Raw genomic sequence first — 26,764 nt, 5'->3', positions numbered from 1 at the left:
ACAAGACAATGTGAGACTTTACTCCGAATAGCTACCTCTTGCAGAGAGGGTTGGAAGGTATACATTTCTGAATAAATAAATCCCAGAATGTATCTCTTTGCCACCTGCCAGAAGTGTGAGGGATTGTCTGGGCGAATCAGGGGAGCTCCATCAGGAGCACAGCTGGGTATGGGGAGGACGGGGGGAGGCAGAGTGTGAAAGTGCCCCAGTGTTTCAATTACACACTAGATCCCCAGCTTGCAGCTACCACTCAAAATATCATTATTTCTGCAGGATGTCATTCCCCACCAGTGTCAAAACACGGACGGAGAGTGGGAGGGAGGGAGGGAGGGAGGGAGGGAGGGAGAGAGAGAGGGAGAGAGAGAGGGAGAGAGAGAGAGAGAGAGAGAGAGAGAGAGAGAGAGAGAGAGAGAGAGAGAGAGAGAGAGAGAGAGAGAGAGAGAAGAGAAAGAGAAAGAGAGAGAGAATGTGTGCGTTTGCCACAGCTCTGACTGCAACAAAGCTGCCGATATGTGAGAGGAGGGGGGCACATTGCACGAATGCTAGTCAAGGTGATGTGGTGGCGGGCACTCTGGAGAAAGCCTTTGGTACTAATAGAACACTACTGTCACTGCCGATATGTCGACCAGGTCAACAAGTGAACAAGAGGTAAGTGCTCTAGCAGGTACAAAATAAAAGGAGACAAATCCCCAGCAGTCTGAAGAAATCACAGCAATTGTGTATTGGGTTTGCCGTTTCCTGCGGAGACAATGGCACTCTGGCTTTTTATTTCCTGTGACATCTCCTAGACACTGATTAGTTGACAAAGAAGAGAGTTGGAGTGTCTCTTAAAAGCCCTCAAGGAAGGAAGTTTGTGATTGTGGGTAGATGAATTGGGCGGGATAGCATGCGTGTTTGTGCGGTGCATGTGTGTGTGTGTGTGCTTGCGCGTGTGTGTGTGTGCTTGCGTGAGGGCGTGTGTGTGGTTGAAAGAAAGAGACAGATAGAATCTGTCTGTCTGTATGCGTACGTGTACAGTACCATATGTCCAAAGTCAAACCTGTGTGTATTTGAGCGTACTGTCCCCAATCCCCTCTGCCTACCCTCCAGCTCAGTGGTAAATGAATCAGAGCAAAGGCTATGGTGTCATGTGTGGCCCCAGCAGAACAGGCTCTAGATCAGATCCATTGGTTCAGAGGGACACATGTGGCCTATACCCCCTGGGGATCCCCTGTCCTCTGCCCAGAACATTACCACTGACCCGCAGCCAGCACAGGGCAGTAGCACACACCTGTGTGTGTGTGTGTGTTCACTGAGCAGGAGAACAAACAGCTCTCTGCCCTGTCACACTGACACACACACAATGAGTTTCTCTCCACACACACACACACACACACATACACACACACACACACACACACACACACACTTTGAGTACTTCCACACACCAAGGCACAGCACTCAGCTTGGATGGAAGCGTGGCTGATTTGCATCAGAGAGCCGGCCCTCTAATACCTCTTAGTTAGTACGTCCATCATCAGAGAGCTTTATTGGGGCGCTTCAAACAGCCACAAATCAAGCCTCAGCGCCCAGCCTCTCCTCTCACAGACACCCATCACATCCCCCACTTTCATTTCATAGTGAAGGCGAGAAAAATAGAGAGCCGCGCTGTTGTAATGGAATCATTGCCACGCGCCAGGAGCTGCCTGCTACAGCTCCAGACCAGCTAGACCCAGGCTGGGATAAGCTGAGCTGGGCTGTCAGTAGAGAAGGTATGGCGACCGACGAGGTCTGGAGGTATTTCATCCCCGTTGAGCACACTAGGATTAGTTATGGACGCTTTCTGCTGCCATCTCAATGCAGATGGCAGCAGAAATTGAGATGGCAAGGAGGGAGACAAGTAAAGGAGAAGGAAGAGAGAGAAAAGAGAGAAAATGTGACTCTCAGTGACCCCCTACTGAGGCAATGTCAGTGTGGCGTGTCGGTTGCCACGGTGACAGTAGTCGAGTGATGTTACAGTCACAGTCACACAGGGCATTGACTTTACGAGTGTGCACAATAGTGTGTGTGTGTGCGTGTGTGTGTGCGTGTGTGTGTGTGTACCTGTGTGTGTACCTGTGTGTGTATGCGTGTCTGTTTATGTAGACCTAAGTGTGAGCGCATATGTATACGTGTACCTGTGGGCGCGTATCAGCCCATCGGCTCAATATGAGCCATCAGGTTTCATGACAGGGCTAAAGGTCATCAATAACAATGGCCTAATGAGACGTGTAGCTGGGATGTGTAGTCACTTGGGCCGTGAGGTAGACAGACAGGCTTGTTTCCTCCACACAGGACAAATAGAACCCGCTCCATCAGGATCAAAAGGTAGAGGGAGGGAGAGGGAGAGAGAGAGAGAAATAGAGAGAGAGAGAGAGAGAGGGAGAGAGAGAGGAGGAAAGCGTGCCTGCGGTTTGTGTCAGGAGAATTGTCTTTGAGGCTTGTGTCTTTTCTCCCCCTCCCCTCCCTTCCTCCTCCTCCCCATTACCCTTGCAGATATTTCATAACAGGCGTTGGACCTCTGTTGCACTTGGCGGCTTTCAACTAAATGTAAAAAAAAAACAGACAGAGACTGAGGTAAAGGCAAAAACAGAGACAGAGGCAGAGATTGGGGCAGAGGCAAAGACAGAGATTAGGGTAGAGACTGGGGCAGAAACTGGGGCAGAGGCAGAGGCAGAGGCAGAGACTAGGGACTATGGGGAGCGGAACTGGGGAGCCCAAAGTCTTAAAATATATAGACAGCCTCTCTCTTCCCCATAGTGCTCCAGTGACTCATCTCCCTCATTAACCTGCATTCACTGGCTCTCTGTATGAATCACACTCTTGTTGAGTACAAACTGGCACACACACTGATGCATGCGCACACGCACACACACACGTGTAGGTTATGCAAAAAAGGTGCACATGCTTGAGGACACACACATTGAAACATGCTATTATACCGTATACAGTATGTAGTATTAAATGAGATGCTCGTTGAGTGTAGGCTCAGGTGCACACGTATGGAGCACACACACACACACACACACACACACACACACAGATGTGGAGGATGTCAAGGACAACTTGTAGACAATTGATGAAAAGGCTGCGCAGGGTCTTCTGGGTATGAGAGACATTTGAAGGTAACACAGTCTGGCAGGTAGATGTGAGGGCTCTATTGCTGGTTAAATTGACACAGAGACAAGCTGAGACTAGCCCCCTCTCCCAACACACATGCATTCAGGGGGGTGGGGGGGTGGGGGGGCTGTGTGTGTGCTTGCCCGTGTGTCCGCCTCTGTGTCTGCATCCTGGTACAGATGTAGGATCTTAATTTGATCACCCTGTTGCAGGATACATTTCCTGTAATGCAGGACATTTACTTGTAGTGTATTTGAGGTTTGAAAGGCTTCTGAAGTTTGTAATATCCACTTTGAAATTTCAGACTTGATTTCTCCTAACAAAATCAACCCCGTGCCAAATTAAAAAATGAATGGTATGAGGCCGAAACGTCTGCTCAGTTCCTTTCTGATTTTCATTAGCACGTTGCACTTTCACTTTTTGTATTTTTTTGAGCATGGATTCAATTAGTTATACTATTTTTGCATCTCGGCCTCCTTGGATTATTCCTTTTCATGGTTTTGAGTGCGAGTCATTTTTTAACTCTACAGAGCTGTACAGTTTCTCTCCCACACACCGGCCACTTTTCTTTCTAGCCTGTGCACAAACCCTCATACTAGCTTTCTAATGAATTATAATCCACATAATAATTCACATTTCCTGTTGCTGCAGGACTCTTTTCCTGCTGTAGCATACTGGCTCAAATTAAGATGCTTACATCTCTGTGCACATCAGTGAATTACCGGCAATTCAAAGAGACGCTGTGGTAGTCCAAAACCTAACTTCCTCCACTTTGTTTCTAATCTCACCAAGAGCGTGTGATTTGTTCTGCACCACCTGACGGAGAGCGCCCCTACACAGCTCTGTCCAGTTTCATTCCTAGAATCTACACAAAGAACAGCGAGTGGCCTGGTGTTTTTAAGCAATAAGATCAATGGGGGTGTTGTATATGGCCAATATACCACAGCTAATGGCTGTTCTAAAGCACGACGCAATGCGGAGTGCCTGGATACAGCCCTTAGCCGTGGTATATTGGCCATTTACCAGAGTTGCCTTATTTCTATTATAAACAGGTTACCAACATAATTAGAACAGTAAACAATTTGTTTTGTGTCATACCCGTGGTATATTTAAGCAATAAGGCCCAAGGAGGTGTGGTATATAGCCAATATACCACGACCAAGGGCTGTTCTGATGCACGACGCAACACGGTGTGCCTGGACACAGCCCTTAGCCGTGGTATATTGGCCATGAATCACAAACCCACGAGGAGCCTTATCGCTATTATAAACTGGTTACCAATGTAATTGGAGCAGTATAACTAAATGTTTTGTCATATCCGTTTTATACAGTCTGATATACTACGTTTTACAGCCAATCAGCATACAGGGATCGCAAGTCCCGGTTTATAATATGAAATAATGAATGGCTCCCTAATTCCCTGTTGAGTGTTCCACCCCGCTACGAGCCTGCATGGTACCATTCCCAAAAGATGCTGGAGCTGTGTCCCCTCCGTTTCTCTTAAACTTCATCTCCCGTCCCCTCCGCTGCCAGTATGAAGCCAATGATCTCAAGCTGTAACAGGAATTATGTACAGTTACACACTCTAGTTTGCCCCGAGTAGAACGAGACAGGCGAATCGACTAACATGGTTAAGCGAGGCAACTCATTAGGGAACCAATAAGAACATTTAAACACAACCCCCTGAGGCTACCAAAACCTAATTCTGACACTAAAGAAACTATATTTACTGACAATTACATCCCACCCACCCACACCAACTGACTAGATGATTGATGTCTGAATGATCCAATAATATTTAAGTTCTTCCCACCTCTACTATCACATTGGCCCGAGGGCTATTTTCACACTTGACCCTTAACTAATGTTGGATATAAGGTCTATTCAGAAATCATTATCATGTAATTGGAGCGCAACAGAGCCTGTAGAGGCTAGGCCTAGTCAGGAGATACTGCAGGGAAGAGCTGGTGGAGGATAAAGTGGGGCACAACACTGACTGTAGTTAACACTGACTGACTATATGGGGTACTGCCAGGATATGAGAGAGGAGGGGGGGTGGGACATACAGAGAGAGGGGGGGAGAGAGAACTACAGAGAGAAAGAGAGAGAGAGAGAGAGAGAACTAGAGAGAGAAAGAGAGAGAGAACTACAGAGAGAGAAAACTACAGAGAGAGAGAGAGAGAGACAGAGAGAGAGACAGAGAGAGAGAGAGGATGATGGAGAGTGAAAAAAAACTACTGAGAGCCCTGCTATAACCCAGACAGAACCCTGCTATAACCTAGCCAGGACCCTGCTATAACCCAGACAGAGCCCTGCTATAACCCAGCCAGAGGCCTGCTATAACCCAGCCAGAACCCTGCTATAACCCAGCCAGAACACTGCTATAACCCAGCCAGAGAACTGCTATAACCCAGCCAGAACCCTACTATAACCCAGCCAGAACCCTGCTATGACCCAGCTAGAACCCTGCTATAACCCAGCCAGAACCCTGCTATAACCCAGCTAGAACCCTGCTATAACCCAGACAGAACCCTGCTATAACCCAGCTAGAACCCTGCTAGAGCCCAGACAGAGTCCTGCTAAAACCCAGCCAGAACCCTACTATAACCCAGCCAGAACCCTGCTATGACCCAGCTAGAACCCTGCTATAACCCAGCCAGAACCCTGCTATAACCCAGCTATAACCCTGCTATAACCCAGACAGAACCCTGCTATAACCCAGCTAGAACCCTGCTAGAGCCCAGACAGAGTCCTGCTATAACCCAGACAGAACCCTGCTATAACCCAGCCAGAGGCCTGTTATAACCCAGCCAGAACCCTGCTATAACCCCGACATAGCCATACTATAACCCAGACAGAGAACTGCTATAACCCAGACAGAGAACTGCTATAACCCAGACAGAACCCTACTATAACCCAGCCAGAACCCTGCTATAACCCCGACATAGCCATACTATAACCCAGGCAGAGACCTGCTATAACCCTGACATAGGCATACTATAACCCAGCCAGAGGCCTGTTATAACCCTGCTATAACCCCAACATAGCCATACGATAACCCAGACAGAGACCTGCTATAACCCCGACATAGCCATACTATAACCCAGACAGAGACCTGCTATAACCCAGACAGAGAACTGCTATAACCCAGACATTGCCCTGCTATAACCCAGACATAGCCATACTATAACCCAGCCAGAGCCCTGCTATAACCCAGACAGAACAGAGAATACAGAGACTTGCTCAGAGGGTCTGGCCCTCAGACACAGTGGATCAGAGCACAGGAGGGTGGCACTCTGAAATCATCCCAGCCATGCCATGTCTCTCTCCCTCCACGGGCACATACTGTACATTCCCAGCGTGCCAGTCTGCCACCCACGTCACCCCCAGAGGGAATTCTCCACAGGCCACAGTACGTCAGTGTTACACACACCACCAGAACAATAGCCCACTGTTGCAAGGGCATAACAAAGATAACCTCTATAAACTTTTGTATCATGATGATGAAGAGGATGATCAGTAAGGTGGGCCTAACTGAAAGGCTTGGGACCATTCGGCCATCAATTCAGTTAGTAATTCGAATTGCATTGCTCACACACATTAACACGGTCTCGTTCAAACGAGTAGCACTTTCCTCAAGCTCTAGGCACGTTACGTTATACGAAGGGTTCATGTGTTGCATTCACCTGCAATAGTAGCTCATCTGATGTATACCTGTTTCACCACCACGCCCCAGGAAATCAGGTGTTTTCCCATTCACATCCGTAATCATCTAGAGTTCATTATGACAGCTATGTCTACAGAATACCTATCAAATGGAGCTGTGGCGTCATTGATTGGAGTCTTAATCATAACAAAGCTCAAGCAACCAACCATTGCCTCAGCAACTGTATAATAAACACAACGTAAATTACAGACTGTACTCGGTCTAGTCCTTCGACTTTTTGTTGTTGTAGAAAATATAATTACCTCTACTGGTGTGACTCACTGAGAGAAGAAGTTCTTAATGTTCTTAATGTCAACCTTCAGAATCTGTGAATTACCAAGCTTGTCAACGTGTTTCAACGCACTGAGCATTCAAACGTGGGTTAGTAATAATCATTCAGCATTATGCATTACAGATACTCTCAATGTACAGTGCCTACACACACAATGAATGCAGATCGCCACAAAGAAGCTACTGTCGTCTACACAGGACCATGGTTGCAGTGTGGTTTCTATGGTGACAGGCAGAAGCAGGAGAAGAAGGAGAGGCCTTGGCCAGTTAGTCATCAGGAGGACTTTAACTCCATAATTTCTCCTCCTCCTCCTCTTTCTATATCTGCCATTGGAACAGAGGCTCCAACACCACATATCCATCAAACCCTGACAAGCCATTATAAAAACCAACCTCCACTTGTCCAGGAGTTGGCACTCAGTCCTGTACACATCTCTCGGGGACATCTCTTGGCTTTCACGCTCCACTCGCTCTCCACTCATGACTGTTGTTGTAGCGATCTGTCTCTCTCTCGCTGTGGGCCAAATGATGTCAGAAGGGGTTGAGTGTGTGTGTGTGTGTGTGTGTGTGTGTGTGTGTGTGTGTGTGTGTGTGTGTGTGTGTGTGTGTGTGTGTGTGTGTGTGTGTGTGTGTGTGTGTGTGTGTGTGTGTGTGTGTGTGTGTGTGTGTGCGCGTGCGTGCGTGTGTGTGTGTTGGTGGGTTTGCCTGGGTGTGTGTGTCTGGGTGTGTGTGTGTCTGGGTATGTGTGTGTCTGGGTGTGTGTGTGTGTGGGTGTGTGGGTGTGTGTGTGTCTGTGTAAGCGTATGTGTGTGCTACCACTGCAGGACATCCATAGAGATCTCATTACAATACGCTGCAGGGAGAACTGTCTTAACCAATATCCCCACTAATATATTCCTTCCTATGTCCCCTCTGGATGAATTGGGATGTTCGGGGTCAAGCTAGTAATTAAGGGATGCCAGCTGAATTGAAGACATACCAATGATATGCCAGGCATGGGCGCCATCCAATTAAGCATCAAAGCAGTACTACAGTTGTTCCTAATTGTTTTGCCTATGCAGACCTCTCAAGTATAAGTGGGTGGGGGGGGGGGGAATCAGTATTAACCCACATATTATCCATAATGGCTAGGCCCACTCGGAGTTGGAAGAGAATAATTCATTTCGTGACAGCACATTATAGAGACAATGGTTTTTTAATTGTGGGAACAGCAGTGAACAAATTGGATTAACAGGTTTGAAACGCAAGTACAGCGAGGATATTAGAAATATCAACACCGCAAATACATCCACGCATGAAGGACTCACTGAAGGACGCATGTTTGCACAGCATGTTGTGAGAGCGGGGTTTTGAAATATGTTTTCTTGAAGTTATTTTGTTGATTCTCTCCCATTGCCTAAAGTAAGTGGCATTTGATTTGTATTGAAACCCAATGTAAAACGCATCCTACACCCATTGAAAACACAATGTAAAACACATTCTTCACCCATTGAAAACACAATGTAAAACACATTCTTCACCCATTCAAACCCAATGTAAAACACATTCTTCACCCATTGAAAACACAATGTAAAACACATTCTTCACCCATTCAAACCCAATGTAAAACACATTCTTCACCCATTCAAACCCAATGTAAAACACATCCTACACCCATTGAAAACACAATGTAAAACACATTCTTCACCCATTCTTCACCCAATGTAAAACACATCCTACACCCATTGAAAACACAATGTAAAACACATTCTTCACCCATTGAAACCAGGTGCACAACACACTCCCATTGAAACCCAATGTAAAACAGAATCCTAACCCCATTGAACCCCATTGTAAGCAGCCTCTTACCGGATGTTGAGGGACTTGCGTTTGATCTCGTTCCAGCAGAGGTTCATGTCTCCAGACGTGTGGTGCCCTCCCAGCCTGCTACACTCCGTCCCCACCACTCCGTCCTCCTGCCCTTCAGGATCCACCGTGGACTGGCAGGGCACACAGTGGCATCCCGGCCACCCAGGCCGTCCCGCTGCTACACACACACACACACACAACACAGAATACACCCACATTAGCACACGAGCCCATATCATTGTAACTCATGAATAGGGCACTGCGTTTTACCCGAACATTGTAACATCACCAGGATAAAGTCAAAGCCCTACTCTTATACATGTCTACACTTGGATGTGTTGGCAAATACACGTGCATACAGCCAGACCTGAGATGCATGAAAGATTTAGAACAACCATTCCGTTCGTTACATTATTCCATTGCATTAAGCAACAGCAGCACAGCCGGAAACCTTTCTCTCAGACTGGAGAGGCTCTGAGAGGAACCAGGCCCTGCTGGAAGTGGAAGGCATCAGGGATTCGGTTCACACTACACCCACTCACACACAGACATGCACACACGCACACAAACACACACACACACAGCTATCTCTCTAGCTCTATAGACTGCTGCAACTGGGATGCTTTGCCAAAAACTACTTTCGCCTGAAATGTGTCATGGGAGAACTTTGGTTGCAGTGTCAACATTTGAAGCGAAATACACTCCCTCCTGAGAGAGAGAGAGAGAGAGAGAGAGAGAGAGAGAGAGAGAGAGAGAGAGAGAGAGAGAGAGAGCATTAGACTCGCAGGAGGCTCATCACCTATCCACAGGCATACAGTATATCGCTCCTCTCTCTCCCTCTCTGTCTCTCCTCTCTCTCCCGTTCTGTCTGCCTCTCATTGTTGAGACATCCCTCTGTTTGTTCAAGGGTAATTTCTCCATCTTGTATTAATTACCATCTCGTTCTCTCTCCTCCTCTTCCTCTGTATAATCCACTGATGAGAAAACACACAGGCTCACTGGAACTCCAGCGATTGAACCATATTAAAACAACCAGCAGCGTGAGCAGCCAACAGGACCTTTTCCCCGGCTTAGCCTAATATTGCTGAGCAATTATGACTATACACAGACGGACCATAATAACACACCACATGGCAATACAGAGTGATATGGAGCGGGATGACCATGTTTTGTTTGTTTACTTGATGGCAAATTGAGCTGAATCAACAGAAAGCTCATCAACAACAGCAGTGGCGGATGAATTGCGCCCCTGGCTATGGCTTTACAGGAAGGCATTTTTCCAGCCAATGTGAAGCCAGAGCCTTGTGTTAGTCATACCGGAACACTGGGCTGGCCTGGGCTCTCCGTCTTCCTCTCCTTTCTCTGTGTCCAGACCGGTGGCCAAAGAACGGACACAGAGACAGGCACTGGCATGGTCACTGACAAATGCATCAGGCAGGAGCACCAGCACCAGACCAACATACCCATGCATGCACTCACAACACACACATACACACACACACACACAACTAACACACAACTAACTCACTTGATTTGATTTGACACACAAACCACTGAAAATCATGGACAAACTTTCTTCCTTTCGTACACACAGACTCACACACACATACACAAACACTTATATTCCCCAAAACAATTACATACCATAAATTCAGTAAGGTATTTGACATGAACTCACGTTACACAAATGGACACATGGGTCTGATTTTCTGCATGCTTCAAAACACAGGTATATCTCTAGACATATACTATTGGCTGTCTTGACTCAGTGTTGTATCTGATGATTGCCGAAGCACTCTTCTGTTTTCCCAAGAGGGCTGAGCCTGTGTGGGGAGCACTGAGGTTTACCGGTAAGCTCTTCGCTTCATGCTGCAGCACTAGGCTGTATTCATTTTGTTGCTTTGGCAAGGATTCTCACCTAGACTGTGTTGAATAAAAACCGTTTCACACCGATTCCGAACATCACCACCATTTCAAAACCTAGCTCACCAATATACTTCAACATATTTGCATCCATTGACCATGTTTATCCAAAATGTACTCAAAAGTTTCTGCGTATTTTCCCAAGATGAGAAATAAACCAGATCAAATGCATTCCAAGACGATACACAGTTTTTCCTCATCTCCCAGACAGAAGACAACTAACTGTTCCAACTACGCAGATGAAACTGCCAGCTGATCAAAGAACTGACAGTAGCTCTAACTCTTGTCTACACACGTACGTACAACACCTTGATAATAAACTCCAGGTAAGAACACCACCACTTCTCTCAGATCTGTTTATCTGAGAAGCAGCAGTGCAATATCTCCAGATGCTAGCGCTGCAACAGTGATCCTCTCCCATCGCGATAATACTATCACTATTATAACATTGTATTTCTTGTTACACTGTTTATACACACCGCCTGTATTTATATACTGGGTTCTTGACATGTTTCACTGTAATATATCTACTTCTGTACATTTTGATGTACAGTATATACGCATAGACTGCTTTTGGATGACTGATACAGGTGTTATTTGGGTTGAGGATTCGTTCTGGTCTTTTTCTATTCATGGTGTCATATCATCATTTTAATGGTGAAAGGGGAAATGCCCAGGTCATTATGTTGTCTGCTATCGAATACATTACACAGCTTCCTCATGCAGCGAAGCTATGGTCATCAAGTTACCTGTGCTTGTGTATTCCCAGTAGCGCTGGATGTGCTGATAACTCCTTTATTGAGGGAAAAATGTACCTACTACGACTGTGTTATTTGTAAGTTGCTCTGGATAAGAGCATCAGCTAAATTACTCAAATGCAAAATCACGTTGAGCCCAAGTGTACATCTTTTTTTAATATAAGCCTACACACGCAATGCTGTAGAGCAGGAGCAAGGAAAAGGCTGTCTCCAGCTGTTGGGGGTTTCGTTTGGGAGTCCATCATTCAGCTCCGGAATATCCAGGGGCCTTCTCAATGCTCTGACATCAAACGATGCTCCAGGGAATGCTGCTTCGCATTCTTCTTCCTGGCAGTATAGTAGTTAGGTCATTTCCTGCAAGTCGACCCGGGAAATAAACACACTGGGAGATTTTTTGTTGTTGGTGCATTTGGGAACAGAGTGGAAAAAGTCAAGAGGAAAGGATTCAAAACACATGCTGCTCTGCTGTGCACACCCACAAACACCCACTCATTGAAGTGGCTTAGCATTATGGTTCTTGTGGTCCTTCGTGGCTCAGTTGGTAGAGCATGGCGCTTGTAAATCCAGGGTAGTGGGTTTGATTCCTGGGAACACCAATATGTAAAATGTATACACGCCTGAATGTAAGTCGATTTAGATGAAAGCGTCTGTTAAATTTGCACTGGACTATTGAGCTAGTAACACAAGCATTTCGCTGCACCCACAAATTTGATTCAATTTCAAGTGGGATTCTACACTATTCTCAAAGTGACATTTGTCCTGTCTATGGCCTGCAGAAAATGGAGGGAATGCAGTAATGGCTTTGGTGAGGAGGGTGCGGTGTGAGGAGGGTGCGGTGTGAAGAGGGTGCAGTGTGAGGAGGGTGCGGTGGGGACACAGAGAGACAGAGGCTCCCTCTCCGGTCAATGAACTTATTGTCGCTGCACATTCCTCATCCCACCAACCTGGTCCTCTACTCTTACAAACTAGGCCCAGGAAAAGGCCACCTGCCCAGTGTCTTCAGTCACCCACCTTCAGTGACGTACAGGCTACAGTTTCGTGCGGTGGTCTATCGAAAGCATTTTGGAATTTCCCTTATGGTTCCTCAAGATGAACGGGGAAGGGAGCCTTGTGACCTCTCTGCCGAAACAACACACTCGTCTTTGGAGAAGAAACAATGTGCTGGAGCTCTCACATGGGTTAAACTGCATCGCTGCTTGGGATTAGGTATGTACTCCTCCTTTCCTCTCCTTCCAGACCAGAGAAAGTTACTGGCAAAAGCTCTATCAGAAGACTAACGCCATAGTCCAGTCTTAAACCAGTGATGGGTCCTGATCCCCCATCTAGGAATCACTGTAATGAAGTGACCACCATACAACGGTACACACAGTGACACCCAGAATAGATCTGCCACGCAGCACAGGCAGTATCCACCGGGACACGACTCTGTGGCTGCGAATTTTGTTATGCCACAGCCTAACACATCCTTATAACACAACTTTGGCTAGAACAACTAAATGCCAGGCCAACACAGACTTAGATAGAGAATGGGCATCCAGTTTGTGTGGGGGGGTCCAGTTTGTGTGTGTGTGTGTGTGTGTGTGTGTGCTTTCGTGCATGTGTGTGTGTGTCACATGTCTATCTATTCACAGAGAACTGAGTTGGAGCCTCCTCCTGTAGCAGCTGCCTGATGGGGGTTAGTGGTGCCTCTATCTCCATGCTCCACTGCCCCATATCCCATATTCCCCCAATGGCCACCGGTTTGAGCTGACCGAGCCGCCAGGAAAAACCCAGCAGCACTAGAGTTTGCTCACGCTCACGCAGGACAGAGGAAAGACAGAGCATAGGAGAAAGAGAGTGTGAGAGAGGGGAGAGAACGAGAAGAGAGAGAAATAGGAGAGAGATGAGAGTCAAGCCCCCCCCCCCCACCTCACTGCTGCAACTGTCACACATTACTGGAGTGAGTGAAGGAGCTCCCGTGACAGGCTCGCAAAGGCTGACACAACACACACACACATGAATGCACACACGCACGCCCACTGCATGTCCATGTGCACACACACACACACACACAGTAGGGGCCACAAACTAGCTCTCACAGTCTCACGTCAGAATGAAACGTTCATCCATGTTTCTCAAAAGTCAAATTTTGAAGTTGTTCCAAACATCAGATTTTGAAGTGTTAAAGGTTACGTTAACTCTGAATTGTTAAGGTTAGGGTTAAGTTTAGGCATTAACTCTGAATTGTTAAGGTTAGGGTTAAGTTTAGGCATTAACTCTGAATTGTTAAGGTTAGGGTTAAGTTTAGGCATTAACTCTGAATTAATAAGGTTAGGGTTAAGTTTAGGCATTAACTCCAAAATGTTAAGGTTAGGCATTAACTCCGAATTAATAAAGTTAGGGTTAAGTTTAGGCATTAACTCTGAATTAATAAGGTTAGGGTTAAGTTTAGGCATTAACTCTGAATTAATAAGGTTAGGGTTAAGTTTAGGCATTAACTCTGAATTAATAAGGTTAGGGTTAAGTTTAGGCATTAACTCTGAATTATTAAGGTTAGGGTTAAGTTTAGGTATTAACTCCAAAATGTTAAGGTTAGGCATTAACTCCGAATAGCTAAGGTAAAGGTTAAGGTTTGGGATAGGCTTAAAACTAAATTATTAAAAAACGACTTTCTATCACTGGATTCAAACTTGCAACCTTGCAACCAAAGATGCTTACACCCATCCACCATGCCCTAATGAAACCGAAACCTACTTGAAGGTAACAGCGCTTAGTGTTGCCCCTAGTGTCTGCTTTCCACGTCCCCTCCCGACCTCCTCAGACATGGATGGACGTCAAATACTGACTTGTATCACGGGTGACCTGGCTGGGGCAACAACCTGTCAAAATGGAGATATTCCCCCTGAAAGTGGCAGCAGCCCTCCCAGTTCTGACTGGTCCTTCTCTCCAGAGGAACACAGATGTGATTTGTGATGTGGACCACCGAGAAAAGCAGACAGGAGAAAGGAAGCGTTTAAATTCACCGACCCCCCCCCCCCCCCCCCCCCCCCCCCCCCCTCCCCGGCCTCCCCCTCTTCCACCGAATGATTTTGACCTTCAGTCTCACATCATTATCCTTCCAACACTATTATACTTTCAATGACAAACAGTCTTTTGTAACTTTCCCCGTTGCTCAAACATACCACGCAACATACTAGTTTATGAGTGCTCTGTCCTTGCTGCGTTGGTTTCTGAAGAGCTCAGCGTTTTGAAATTAGACCCTCATTAGCATGAGCAGTCATTATCCCGTGTAGAAGGCTATCTGACTGCCGGGCGGCACAGGAGCAGATACAGTATGTTATTGGAGCCCTGCGCTCTTCTCGATGCGTCGTCACATCAGGTGAACAATTGCCCATGTTTTATTCATGCGTCTGTGAGCTAAGCTCCGTGAAGTGCTTGAGGGGCAACAGTCAAACTTCCACTGACTACATGATGACTGTGTGTGTGTGTGTGTGTGTGTGTGTGTGTGTGTGTGTGTGTGTGTGTGTGTGTGTGTGTGTGTGTGTGTGTGTGTGTGTGTGTGTGTGTGTGTGTCTGTGTGTGTGTGTGTGTGTGTGTGTGTGTGTGTGTGTGTGTGTGTGTGTGTGTGTGTGTGTGTGCCCTTTGCCTGGCCCCTGTCCTCTCCCCACAGGTGCTGACTTCAGAGGTGACATACCATAAAACTTCAATTAAATGCTGAGTCTCAAATAGCTGCCTGTAGCTTTTAATAGCCAGGCAACGGCACACATTTCAACAAATAAATGCCTGTTTCAAATAAACGCTGGGTCTAAATGAATTGTTTACGAGGTCACCATGAATTACCTTAAATTGTTTACAAGGTTTAATGTTTGATTTGATGCATTAAATAATTCAGTAATGACTAAAAAATATTATGGCAATCAGACATTTGTATCGCCAGGAAGAAACTGCTAGCCATAGAGAGCATTAGTAGTGTCGTCTTTTTGTAGACACTAACTCCGCCCTGGTTCGTTGGACAAAGCCTATGGAGAATGAAGGCCAAAAATAAGGTCTGTGGTAAACACAGGCGTAGGAGATCTTATACGTTTTGTTCTGAGATAATCTTAATCAGTTAATGTCACTTTTTATGAATTTTAAAGCATTTATGTAATCAGAAAAAGCACATAAAGGCTTAATAATTCATAAAGTTCATGTTAACTGATATTATCTCATAGAACAAAAGGTATAAGATCTCCTAAGCTTGTGTTTACCTCAAAACCTTATTTTCGGCGCTTATTCCAAAACCCTATTCTTTCCCGATTCATTTCCCCCATAGGAATGGCTGAACGAAGGATTTTAAAAAATGTTTTCCCTCATCAATCTACACACAATACTCCATAATGACAAAGTGAAAAACATTTGCAAAATTGTTTGCAAATGTAAAAAAAAAATGTACAAAAAAAATATATATATTAAATATTTATTTACATAAGTATTCAGACCTTTTGCTATAATACTCTAAATTGAGTTCAGGTGCCTCCTGTTTGGGATGTTTCTTGATTGGACTCCATCTGTGGTAAATTAAATTGATTGGACAAGATACACACCCGTGTATATAAGGTAACACAGTTGACAGTGCATGTCAGAGCATGAGCCAAGCCATGAGGTCGAAGGAATTACGCCGAGACAGGATTGTGTCGAGGCACAGATCTGCGGAAGGGTACCAAAACATTTCTGTAGCATTGAAGGTCCCAAAGATCACAGTGGCCTTGATCATTCTTTATTTTTTTATATATATTTTTTAACTTCCTTTTTCTCCCCAATTTGGGGATTACGATCTTGTCTCATCACTGCAACTCCCCAGCCTGCATGCGCCTGGTCTGCCACATGAAGTCACTAGAGTGCGATGAGCCAAGTAAAGCCCCTGCTGCCAAACCTTCCCTTAACTTCTTTGGGACTGGGGGGCAGTATTGAGTAGCTTGGATGAATAAGGTGCCCAGAGTAAACTGCCTGCTACTCAGGCCCAAAAGCTAGAATAGGCATATAATTAGTAGATTTGGATAGAAAACACTCTGAAGTTTCTAAAACTGATGTCTGTGAGTATAACAGAACTCATATGACAGGCAAAAACCTGAGAGAAATCCAACCAGGAAGTGGGAAATCTGAGGTTTGTAGTTTTTCAAGTGATTGCCTATCCAATATACAGTGTCTATGGGGTCATATTGCACTTCATAAGGCTTCCACTAGATGTCAACAGTCTTTAGAACATTGTTTCAGGCTTCTACTATGAAGGGGGAGCGAATAAGAGCTGTTTGAATCAGGGGTCTGGCAGAATGCCATTAGTTTAGTCACTCGCACGGCCGTGAGAGCGAGCTCGGTTCCCTTTCATTTCTAAAGACAAAGGAATTGTCCGGTTGGACTATTATTGAAGATTTATGATAAAAACATCCTAAAGATTGATTCTATACATCGTTTTACATGTTTCTACAAACTGTAATGGAATTGTTTTGACTTTTTGTCTGGACTAAGTGCCCGCACCTTGGGAATTTGGATTTGAACGCACAAAAAAAACACAACATTGACTCGATAGTACCTAACAAAAGTTCTAGACGACACCCAACTAGCAGAAGCCACATTTCATCAAGGGGACCTCCTCGGAGCAGGGCCCACGATGTAACTACTCATCTAGTAGAATGCGCTACCACAGCAGACGGCAAGGGCTGTTATGCTGTAGTAAGTGTCCACAATCCAATGTGAGAGTCTCTCAATGTTTCGATAGGCTCTTCCCCAGAAATCTCTGACCATAACACACAAAGAGCTGATCCGACTAATGTATTGTCTTAGTCCGTGTAACGTAAGTGTCAAGTGTAAGCGGGCACAGCACACTTGGGCGGAAAAAAAGCCAACTTGCAGCCATGGGACAAAGATAAGGGCCGGTTCAACGTGTGTCAGACAGTACCTTCGTCAAGAAAGAGGGGTTAGGCCGGAGGATTACACTCCCCTTGTCTGCACACATTCGGAAAACATTCAGCGCTCACTGAAAGAACATGAAGTTCACTAACCTTCTGAGTGGAGGTAACAGCCAACAGGAATGCCACCTTCATGGATAGGTGCTTCAAAGACGTTAACCCCAGGGGCTCGAAGGGTGGCCTAGCAAGTGCTGACAGCAACACATCAAGGTCCGAACTGGCCTTCGCTGGACGCAGACTTCTAACTCCCTTCATAAACTTGGAGAGCAATGGGTCCCCCGGGACATCATCATGGCACGCCACAATTGTGGTCAAAGACACTCAAAGCAGATGCCGCTCTGCCCGCATTAAGCAGTGATTGTAAAAAGTGTAAAACCATTTGTACAATCACACGACTCAGGGGCAACATTCTTACCCTCACATCAAGTAGGGCTCACGAGTGGCGCAGCGGTCTAAGGCACTGTATCTCGGTGCAAGAGGCATCACTACAGTCCCTGGTTCAAATCCAGGCTGAATCACATCCGACCGTGATTTGGAGTCCCATAGGGCGGCGCACAATTGGCCCAGGGTCGTCTGGGTTTGGCCAGGGTAGGCTGTCAAGAATTTCTTCTTAACTGACTTGCCTAGTTAAATAAAAGGGTAAACAAAAAAATAAAAATAAAAGTACAGAATATGCCCCACCGCATTTGTTATGACACATTGGTGGAGGAAGCCCTGGCATTCTGCAACGTGTTCACCACATTGTCCTGAATGCCTAGACTTGCCCATGAACACCTCTCATGGGCCAAGCCCAAATCTGGAGGAGGCATGGGTCTGGAAGCCACAGTGTCCCCCGAGTCTGAGAGAGCATGTTGGGTTTCAAATCAAGCTGCCATGGGGTCCCAAAGAGGAGGGACAACAGGAGTCTGAAACATGGTCTTCTTGGCCAGTATGGGGCTATCAGGAGCAGCTGGTGGCCCTTCAAACTGACCCTGTCTCTTGTAACTTTGATCAGGGGAAATGGTGGGAACGCATAAAGAATTGTTGATGGCCAATCGTGAGCTAGGGCGTCCAAATCCAGAGGTCCTGGAGGGTCTGACATCGAGAACCAGCTTGGACAATGAGTCCCCCCTGGTGATTGACATACGCCACTACCGTGGTGTTGTCTGATCTGACCAGGACATGCTTCCCCTCCAAATAGGGCATGAACTGTTGATGTGCCAGGTGAACTGCCCTGAGCCCCAGCACATTGATGTGCTTGCCAGTCATGCCATGCCTCTGAACACTGCCCCCCAACTCGATAGCGAGGCATTGGTGGACACTAGCTCCCTGCGGTGGACTCTATTAGTATCACTCCCTCGAACAGGAAGGAGTGAGAGTGCCATTTCAACAGAGTCCTCACACATTAATTTGTCACCGATAGCTGACAATGTACAGTATGTGTAGATGGTGAGAGTTGAACCATCGCTGGAGTGGCCTGAGGGGAAGTAAGCCCAGCGGAATCAACAGAGAAGTCGAAGTGAGTGGACCGAGTAACTTCTGGCACTCTAATACGGTCACGGCTCATCCAAACCGGAAAAGGTCTAGACAGGCAAATCTCTCATAAGAGTTGAGTCGATCAACATCCCCAGGAAGATCACAGTCTGTGAGGGAGTCAAGTTGCTCTTCTCCCTGTTTAGGGTGAGGCCTGTTGCTTGCTCTCTTTTTTTGAGCACACACCAACCAGTCGTCCAGGTAGTTCAGCAGTAGAATACCCTGGGACACGATAGGCGCTAAGACAGCACTTTGTGAATGTACGCGGCGCCAGTGAGATGCCAAACGAGAGGACATTGAATTCGTAAGCCACTCCTTCAAAGGCAAACCGGAGGTACTTCCAGTGATCTCGATGAACAGGAATGTGGAAGTATGCATCCTTCAGGTCGACCGTGGTGAAACATTGGCCGCTCGAGACTGCTTGCAACACCCTCGCTGCCGAGAGCATCTTGAACTTGAGCTCCTTCAAAAATTTGTTGAGGCCGTCAGGTCCAGGACCAGCTGAAATCTGCCGTCCTTTTTCGACACTATGAAATTCATGGAGTAGAACCCACTTAGCTGTTCTAGAGCCCCACCTTCCTGATTGTGTCCTTGCTCAGAAACGACCAGAATGCCTCCTTCCTCATCCCATCTGCCACTGAGGTGACCCAAATGCCCCTGTAGGACAGCGGTCGACTTCGGAACTGGAGTTTGCATCCCCTCAGGACTGTGACCAGCACCCAGGGAGACTCCACCTGCCTCTCCCAGTTTGCCCTTTGAGTCTGGGAGAGATGACCGTCCCACCGCCACCTGGCACGTAGCAAACTGTGTGAAGACCATTTCTTCCTAACAAAGACCATAATTAATTTGCCAGTATTTTACATAATTATGACATACCATTGAAGGTTAGGCAATGTAACAGCAATATTTAGACTTAGGGTTGCCACCCTTTCAATAAAATACGTAACGGTTCCGTATTTCACTGAAAGAATAAAGTTTTGTTTTCGAAATGATAGTTTCCGAATTTGACCATGTGAATGACCATATTTCTGTGTGTTTATTATAATTAAGTCTATGATTTGATAGAGCAGTCTGAATGAGCGGTGGTAGGCAGCAGCAGGCTTGTAAGCATTCATTCAAACAGCACTTTCCTGCGTTTGCCAGCAAATCTTCGCTGGGCTTCAAGCATTGCGCTGTTTATGACTTCAAGCCTATCAACTCCCGAGATGAGGCTGGCAATACTATAGTGCCTATAAGAACATCCAATAGTCAAAGATATATGAAATACAAATGGTATAGAGAGAAATAGTCCTATAATTCCTACAATAACTACAACCTAAAACTTCTGAACTGGGAATATTGAAGACTCTTGTTAAAAGGAACCACCACCTTTCATATATTCTGAGCAAGGAACTTACATGGCACATATTGCACTTCTACTTTCTTATCCAAAACTGTTTTTGCATTATTTAAACCAAATTGAACATGTTTCATTATTGATTTGAGACTAAATAGATTTTATTTATATGTTATATTAAGTAAAAATAAAAGTGTTCATTGTTCATTCAGCATTGTTGTAATTGTCATTATTACAAATATATATAAAAATCGTCCAATTAATCGGTATCGGCTTTAAAAGGTCGTCCAATAATCGGTATCGGCGTTGACAAATCATAATCGGCCGACCTCTAATAATTCGTTTTTAGATTTTACAGCACCTTACACAACTTGTATCTGCACATTTCCCTAGTCACCCCGTTCACTCTGTCCAGTTTGAAATATAGTTGAATAGTGGAGACCAGAGTCTATCAAACTTGGGCTGTCTCTTGTGGAGGTCAAAAGTGAGCTTTTCAAGAGGGAGAAAGTCAACAATCTGGTCAATCCACATTTTAAATGTAGGGGGGGGGGGGTATTAGAGTCCCACAATAGAAGAATACATTTCTTAGCAAAGTATGTAATAGTCATAAGCAAATTTTCTCTGTCAGGATAAAGAACAAAGTCCCGCTGGGCATTAAGAAGATAGACACACGGGGTCATATCAAACTGTACATCTAGTATTTTCTGTACAGCAGTATGTATAGATTGCCAGAATCTGGCAATCTCTCTACAGCTCCAAAATACATGCATATAGGTTCTACTTTCAGAGGTACATCTTTTACAGTTAGGAGACATATCTGTTTTCATTCTATCTAGTCTCAAAGGAGTGTAATAAAATGTGTACAAAAATGTGTAATTGGATTCTTTCATTTTTACATTAGTAGAGGTGCAGTATACCCTGTTGCAAACCTCCGCCCATAACTCATCACTGATAGTCAGACCAAGGTCCTTTTCCCAAATTATTTTCAAAGGAGTAAAGGAGGAGCCTCCTTTCTCAGAAAGGAGTCTATAGATATAAGATATTTAGCCTTTAATGGATTGTGCTGTGACAAAAAGGGTTTCAACTTCATTCAACTGAGTTCTAAACCTCCTCTTGGAGGTAAATGAGGAAATTACATGTCTAATTTGAAGATAATTTTAAAAAAGGGACCTTGGCACATTGAATTCACTGCAGAGCTCTTGAAAGGATTTCAGTGTAGTGGTTTTCTGATGAAATAGGTCGGTTGACTGTATTTTAACCCAATGACCACTGATAGTCTTGAAATCTAGCTGGGTAGATAGCCAATGAGCTGAAGTAAGCGGCAATATGCAATGGTTGTGTGTTGGAAGACCAACCCATGTCGTAAAATCCTGCGTAAAGAGAGTCATTTGCTATTGAAGTTTTATTCCGGAAGGAGCTACGCATTTTACGCACAGTGTTGTTCTGGTAAACGCGCAGATTCAGCTGTTTATATATCAATCAGTATGGCGACTAAGTCAGGAAAAGCTAAATCTAAGTCTAGATATACCGATGTACACACAATTTTAGAATAAATTGATCTGAAAAGTGAGACAGAGATTGTTGTAGGACGATTCATTTAGCGATTCACAAGTGGAGGAATATTTTTTGGACACCGTTGTAGCCACTGTGTATAATCTGTAACGTGCCTGCAGAAGAGGAACAATGTCACCGTTTTGGACTGGTAAATTATTCTCATGCTAATGTCATTGTTTAATTAATAATATAAAATATTATTTGTGAAATGAAATAGCCTATTTGAGGCTGTTGAGGGGAGGGCAGGCACACAACAATGGCCAAAGTGAAATGGAGACAGTAGATACAGCTGGTCTGTTGTAATATAATAAAGACAGTAGATCTATCTGGTCTGTCATAATATAATAGAGACAGTAGATCTAGCTGAAATGTCATAATATAAAAGAGACAGTAGATGTAGCAGGTCTATAATAATATATTCAACCTTATGTTCCCTGTACTCTATATATATATCTGTTTATTATAACTCAGCAGCACAATATTGTGTAGAGCTTTGGCAAAGTGGGTGATGTTATATCCTTCCTGTTTGGCCCTGTCCGGGGGTCTCATTGGATGAGGCCACAGTGTCTCCTGACCCCTCCTGTCTCAACCTCCATTATTTATGCTGCGGTAGTTTATGTGTCGGGGGGTTAGGGTCAGTCTGTTATATCTGGAGTACTTCTTCTGTCTTATCCGGTGTCCTGTGTGAATTTAAGTATGCTCTCTCTAATTCTCTCTTTCTCTCTCTCGGAGGACCTGAGCCCTAGGACCATGCGTCAGGACTACCTGGCATGATGAATCCTTGCTGTCTCCAGTCCACCTAGTCTTGCTGCTGTTCCAGTTTCAACTGTTCTGCCTGCGGCTATGGAACCCTAAACTGTTCATATGTTACTCTAGAGGTGCTGTCATGTTGTATCCTCTACAACTACTGTGATTATTATTATTTGACCATGCTGGTCATCTATGAACGTTTGAAAATCTCAGCCATGTCTCCACCCGGCACAGCCAGAAGAGGACTGGTCACCCCTCATAGCCTGGTTCCTCTCTAGGTTTCTTCCTAGGTTTTGGCCTTTCTAGGGAGTTTTTCCAAGCCACCGTGCTTCTACACCTGCATTGCTTGCTGTTCGGAGTTTTAGGCTGGGTTTCTGAGATATTAGCTGATGTGCAAAGGGCTATATAAATACATTTGTTTTGATAGAGGACTGAGGGTCTTTCTAATATTGAAAGTGTGTAAATAAGTTACCCATGTTATTTTGTAAATGTATATATTTTTTTCTTCATATTTTTTTCTCCATTTTTTTTGGGGGGGGGGGTGTATTAGAATACCATTTTGGCATTTTGTATATAGTTATTTGTTTCAAAATGTATACCTGTATACCAATTTGGCCACTTGGGTACATTTGGGCTACTTGTGTGGGACACCTGGGTGACTTCATGATAAATGTCATGTAGCACACTCATTTTGGAAGAGTGTACTGTTGCCCTCTTATATTGTTCACTGAAATTGTCCCCATCATCCTATCTGAATGTTTGTTTTATCTTGTTCATTGTAAAGATGATGATACAACCATAAAAAAATAAAAAACATACGGTTTTTTCATTGTATTATCTAAACCAGATCTATTGTGTTGTATTCTCCTACATTCAATTCACATTTACACAAACTTCAGAGTGTTTTATTTCGAATGGTACCAAGAATATGCCTATCCTTGCTTCTGGGCCAGAGCTACAGGCAGTTAGATTTGGGTATGTCTTCAGGCGGAAATATGCCTGTTACAGTGACCCTATTACCACCACACCGGCAGCCATGAGTCATGATGGCAGTCAAATTCCACCTGACCGTTTAGTCACAATAATTAGGCTGCTGATGGTCATTAGTAGCTTACCAAACTTGCTAACTGCCTAGTAGTCAGCACTCTATTGTACCTCTAATCACTCTTACATCAATGTCTTCCATCAATGCAAATGTAATTGAAAATCTAATCAAACACTTCATGAGAGCCCATGAGCTCATGTTGCGCCACATTTCTATAGGCTATGCAATTGGGTGAGAAAACAGAGTTTTGATGGACTCTACTAAAAAGAGGACGATCCCATCAGCTTTCTATAGGCTAAGCCTACTATTTATCAACTTTCCTAATATCAAGGACATTTCTTCGCTTGACAACAGGAGTAGGCCTATAGCTTACCTGGCAGGCATGAAAATGAACCATGGGAAAAGCATCTTCCATTCGCTATTTAAGTGCATAGATGACACATTTTTCCCATATGCCCCTGTTCCAAGACAGGTGCATGATAATGGTCCATTCCAAATCAAAACTAATTTCACTCATATTATTTAGTATATGTATAGACAACATTAAAATAAAAAATATCTGATGGGTGACAAAATTAGCCTATCACTTGTGGATCATGTATTATCACTTGTGAATGATGCCCAGTTTGTGCATTATGGCAAGGAACGGCACATGCCTTTAAATAAATTAAGCACATTAATTAAGCACATTAATCAGCTTTACAACTGGTGTACAGTCTAACAGGCTGCGCATGAGTTTCACGTTTGGAGAAGATAATTTTCACCTTAAAAATGAACCTTTTTAATAAGCTTTACATGCATAATCACATTTGTTTTCACTTTCGAGAATAGTGTTTTCAGCTAATTGATTGCATTTTGGAACATTCACACTTATAGCCTACTGCTGTGTGCACATTGCTGTGCTTATAAATAGCCTAATAGTTGATCAACATTTTAAGTGAAACGTTCTGATCTGTTGCATCAGCCTCATTGCTTTAAAAAAAGTTTTTTTGATGCGAGTGGTTGTAATCATTTGTGATCTATCGCATCCCACAACTGTCCCAGAGTATGTTTGGAATATTTATTTATTGCACAGAAGGACAAGTTGACCAATAGCATAGGTCAACTTTTGTACTATGGGGGATTGACATAGGCTAGTGCTTTTGCTGTTCGTTAGGCCTACTCATCTTATTGGCTGACGAAAAATAGGCTAAACATGGACAGTTCTAATATCTTCAATATGCGCCTCGGAATTCGATAACAACGAACGCAGTTCCATCCCCGATCTGTCTGTCTTCACTTGTAGCCTACTTCTTAGCTGAAATGTCTGTAAGATGGACACAATCACGTAACAGGCATTGGCTGAGCGAGTCAAAATGAATTAGAGGTGCTTCGGAGAAGAAAATTATCATTATTATAATCAGCCCAAGGGCACAACGGCCACTTTGGTTGCAAAAGGCTTGGATTTTTTTAGAGGGAATTACAGCCACACAAGGGGAAATTCAAGGCCTGATGAGAATATTATCAAGTGCTTGTCAAATTGTGAAGGAGAGTCTGATGAAGTGTATGCAACTTTTGACTTTTTTCAAATCACCATTAAAAAACCTCTTAAGGATCGGACCCTTTTTTTCAATTTTCGCCTAAAATGACATATTCAAATCTAACTGACTGAAACTCAGGCCCTAAAGCAAGGATATGCATATTCTTGGTACCATTTGAAAGGAAACACTTTGAAGTTTGTGGAAATGTGAAAGGAATGTAGGAGAATATAACACATTAGATCTGATAGAAGATAATACAAAGAAAAAAATAACCGTTTTTTTGTATTTTCTTTTTGTACCATTTATTTTCTTTTTGTATGCAAGAGAAAGGCCATAATGTATTATTCAATTTTGACCATTAGAATTAGGCCACTAGATGGCAGCAGTGTGTGTGAAAAGTTTCAGACTGATTGAATGAACCATTGCATTTCTGTTAAAATTTTTGTATCAAGACTGCCCGAATGTGCCTAATTTGTTTATTAATAACATTTCATCTTCAAAACTGTGCACTCTTCTCAAACAGTAGCATGGTATTATTTCACTGTAATAGCTACTGTAAATGGGACAGTGCAGTTAGATTAACAAGAATTTAAGCTTTCGCCAATATCAGATATGTCTATGTCCTGGGAAATGTTTTTGTTACTTACAACCTCATGCTAATAGCCTACGTTAGGTCAAACGTCCCGCAGGGGACCCACCAATCCTGAAGAAGTTTTAAAGTCACATCATGCAGCCTTAGAATGTATTAAAAATCAAATATATAGCTACTACTTAAGATACTCTGAAGAGGAAGGGTTTCAGATATTTTCAGAAGACGTGAAGGGACTCTGCTGTCCTAGCTTCAGGGGGAAGCTGGTTCCACCATTGGGTTGCCAGGTCAAAGAAGAGCTTGGACTGGGCTGAGCAGGAGCTGACCTCTCGTAGCGGGCCAAGAGACAAGAGATGACAGAATGGAGGGGCAGTTCCTCTTGTTGCTCCGTAGGCAAGTACCATGGTCTTCCATTGTCAAGGAAAAGTTATTTTTTTACATTTTTTAAATAGAGGCATATTAAGGCAAAATAAATGTGACACGGTGTGTAAACGGTAACCCATTAGTAAATTAAGAAACTAGCTGCAAGTGAATGCTGGAATTAAACAATTAACTATGCAAATAAGCAAAAGCTGTGGCATTAAGGAAATAGATGCCTGGCTCAACCAGAAGCCTGTCTCTAATAAGCGCCTGTTGTGTTCAGTGATTTAAGCAAATTCACTGAACAAAAATATAAATGCAACATGTAGTGTTGGTCCCATGTTTCCTGGCCTGAAATAAAATATCCCAGAAATTGTCCAGACTCACAAAAAATGTATTTCTCTCAAATTCTGTGCACAAATTTCTTTACATCCCTGTTTTTGAGCACTTCTCCTTTGCCAAAATAATCCATCCACCTGACAGGTGTGGCATATCAAGAAGCTGATGAAA

The 26,764-nt window shown here is 44.3% G+C and overlaps 1 protein-coding gene across 1 annotated transcript in view; it reads right to left on the bottom strand.

Moving 5' to 3' along the window:
- drp2 (dystrophin related protein 2) overlaps positions 1–26,764 on the bottom strand; it is a 154,801-nt gene that overhangs the window by 90,519 nt on the left and 37,518 nt on the right. Inside the window, exon 2 of the mRNA XM_020509411.2 lies at positions 8,984–9,161. Within this exon, the coding sequence (XP_020365000.2) occupies positions 8,984–9,030 (47 nt within the window). The 5' untranslated portion in view covers positions 9,031–9,161. The remainder of the gene's footprint in view (positions 1–8,983; positions 9,162–26,764) is intronic.

This window comes from Oncorhynchus kisutch, linkage group LG19 (assembly GCF_002021735.2).
Source record: "Oncorhynchus kisutch isolate 150728-3 linkage group LG19, Okis_V2, whole genome shotgun sequence".
Lineage (NCBI taxonomy): Eukaryota > Metazoa > Chordata > Actinopteri > Salmoniformes > Salmonidae > Oncorhynchus > Oncorhynchus kisutch.
Note: the sequence above shows the minus strand (reverse complement) of the source record. Positions and strands in the feature narration are given on the sequence as shown.